Source organism: Anopheles merus, unplaced genomic scaffold (genome assembly GCF_017562075.2).
Source record: "Anopheles merus strain MAF unplaced genomic scaffold, AmerM5.1 LNR4000133, whole genome shotgun sequence".
In the NCBI taxonomy this organism is placed as follows: domain Eukaryota; kingdom Metazoa; phylum Arthropoda; class Insecta; order Diptera; family Culicidae; genus Anopheles; species Anopheles merus.
In genome coordinates, this window is record NW_024427713.1 from 55,507 (window position 1) to 58,759 (window position 3,253).

At 49.4% G+C, this 3,253-nt stretch overlaps 1 protein-coding gene across 1 annotated transcript; it reads left to right on the plus strand.

Moving 5' to 3' along the window:
* Positions 1-404: 404 nt before the first annotated feature.
* Positions 405-2,419, plus strand: LOC121601640. Its single transcript, XM_041930458.1, has 2 exons — positions 405-2,350; positions 2,398-2,419. Exons 1-2 carry the CDS (start codon positions 405-407, stop codon positions 2,417-2,419), a joined length of 1,968 nt encoding a protein of 655 aa, XP_041786392.1.
* Positions 2,420-3,253: the final 834 nt, after the last annotated feature.

Below are 3,253 nucleotides of genomic sequence, written 5' to 3' on the forward strand. Positions count from 1 at the left end.
GGACTTTTGAACGAGTCGCATTTATTTCCATAACCGACACAAATTATTCTAATATCGGGAAAGAAAACGAGTTGCACACCGTATACGAACATTCGTGAGGTTTTCTCACATTTTTGGTCCTTCGAGCCGGATACGTGCGTGCTAAGTGTTTTCTTTCGCTCTGCATCAAGAGCAACGGCAAATTCGGAACGCTCCGCATCACGAGCACGGTGCAAGTCATCATTCGCGCCATTTCGAATTCTCGCGCTCGTTCAAGTTCATTAGCCCTGCAGCAAGGGCATCGGTCGAATTTTCGTGATCGTGAATCGTGGTTTATTTTTCCCGCGTAAATTCGAATTGCTACAGTTTCGTGAACGTTCATATCACGTTATAGACATTATCGTGAAAATCTGACGGAAGCTAAGATGGACAAGAAGATAAAATCTGCTCAGCACAAAAAACTCGTCGCAGTGGAAAACATTAAGGCGCTGGAACGCTTTAAGCAGAACTTCAAACCCGAAAATGTAGGTGAAATCCCGGAGGCTATGGAGGGTTTGGAGCAACACAGACAGGACTTTTTTGCCGCGGTGGCAAAGCTGGAAGAGTATGACGACACCAGTGATGCGATTCAAGTCTGTATTACTGACAGGATCGATATGGAAGAGCGCTGCCGGCGGCTAAAATCGTTCCTTAGAGAAAACCAGCGGAAGGAAGCCAATTCGCTCAACGACTCCTTATTGGCAAACTCAACCCTAGCGTTTGGACGGCCAAACACATCAAACATACGTTTTCCCAAAATCGAATTACCAACGTTCGACGGTGATTCGACAAAGTGGTTGTCATTCCGCGATCGCTTTGTCGCGATGATTGACGCAAGTGCCGAGCTGCCGCCAATTGCAAAACTGCAGTACTTACTTTCGTCCCTGAAAGGTGACGCTGCGGTTCCCTTCGAACATGTTACTCTGACCACGGAAAACTATTCTGTTACCTGGGCTGCGCTGCTTAAGCGACACGACAACTCACGGATGCTCATTCGCGAGTACTGGCGACGGCTACATTTCCTACCTGCGATTGCAACAGAAAGTGTCGATGGCTTGACGTCGTTGGTAGATGAATTCGTGCGATATGTGAATGGGTTGCAGAAGCTGCATGAACCTGTCGACTCATGGGACACGCCTTTGTCCAACATGTTGCTGATGAAGCTGGACAATGAGACCATTCTGGCGTGGGAAAGGCATTCTGTGCATAAGAAAAAGGATAAGTACAGCGAGTTGATCGAATTCCTGCAAGACCGAACCCAAATCCTAAAATCGAGCCAGAGTATCTCGTGCGATCGGATTGTGGTTCCGATCAAGGTGGCCGGGGCATATCGGCCCACCGCACCACGGCGGTCGGTAACCAACGCTGCTTCTGTGCAAAGGAATACTCCCGTTTCATCGACCATTCAACAAGTGAGCTGTCCATTGCAGTGTGCAGATCATCACCTGGTTCGAAATTGCCCGGTATTTTTAGCCAAAAATACTCAGGAGCGGCGGGAAATCGCACGGTCAAAGGGATTGTGCTGGAATTGTCTCAGTTGTTCCCATCAAGTGAGATCGTGCAAATCCGAGTATTCTTGCCGTTCGTGCAAGGAACGGCATCATACGCTGCTTCATCAACCACCACAACAACCTACAGTCGCTTTGTCAGCCCAATCAGATGATGATATGGTGTTTCTCGAGACGGCTATTGTGTTTATCGTAGACGATTATGGAGAGAAGCATGAGGCACGGGCGCTTCTGGATTCGGGCTCCATGTCCAACTTCATTTCGGATACGTTAGCTCGGAAGCTCATGACACCTCGAACGAGAGTTAATGTATCAGTGTCTGGCATCGGAACTTCAAGGCAGCAGATAAAGGGTTCGACCACGGCGATCGTTCGTTCAAGGAACCTTCAATTCACCACCCCATTGGAGTTTCTGATCCTGGATACACCCTCGGCGGACATTCCCACCTCACCAATCAACGTGTCTTCGTGGAACATCCCGGATGTAACGCTAGCAGACCCCACGTATCATATCCCAGGCAAGGTCGATGTGGTCATCGGTGGCGATACGTTCTGGGAGCTGCATACCGGACGTAAGCAATCTCTCGGTTCGGGTCTGCCATGGTTGGTAGAAACGCAGTTTGGATGGGCGGTAGCAGGAAATACAACGTATTCGTCTCAACAACATCGGGTGTGTAATATGGCAACGAGCGACAGTCCGTTGGAAGCCATATTGACGCGGTTCTGGGAGAGCGAGACCATCTTCGACGAACCCGCTCTATCTCTGGAGGAAGACATGTGTGAACGTTATTTCATCTCTACTACAACCAGAGACCCATCTGGCAGGTATGTCGTACGTTTACCACAAAATCCTAATTCGAATATCGTTTAAGGAGAATCGAAAGCAATCGCTGATCGCCGTCTCCTAGCGGTGGAACGGCGGCTCAAGTCTAACCCTGCAATGAAGGAGGAGTATAGTTATTTCATGTCGGAGTATGAGCGCTTAGGGCACATGAAACAACTCACCGAGCCGGTGGACGATTCGTGTGAACACTACTATCTCCCTCATCACGCGGTGCTTAAGGAATCGAGCACAACCACCAAGGTCAGGGTAGTCTTTGACGCGTCGTGCAAGACATCTTCTGGCTACTCCTTGAACGACAAACTCCTGGTTGGGCCGGTGATCCAAGACGATCTGTTCACCATCATCGTTCGTTTCCGGTCTCACGCAGTCGCACTCTCAGCAGACGTTGAGAAAATGTATCGCCAAATTCTCCACGATTCTCGCGACACTGAATACCTGCGCATTCGGTATAGAGGAAACACCGCAGAGCCGATTCAGACGTTTCAACTGCAAACGGTTACATATGGCACGTCTTGCGCACCCTTCCTAGCAACAAGAACGCTAAAGCAGATCGCTCTCGATCACAAGATGCAATACCCCCGAGCAGTGGATCCTGTATTGCACGATTTTTATGTGGATGACCTGCTAACGGGAACAGACGAGTTGGCAGACGCAATTGAAATGCAAAGGCAGATTTCTGAGATGCTCAAGCAGGCTGGATTCGTGTTGAAGAAGTGGGTGTCGAACGTACCCGAAGCACTAATCGGCATTCCTTCTGAAGACCTGGCCATCCTTCCTACTCACGAATGGCAAGATCCCCAGTTTGTATCGACGCTTGGTCTGGTTTGGGAGCCAGCAGTTGATATGCTGCGATATCGGATCGATCTACCAACTGCTGCGACGAT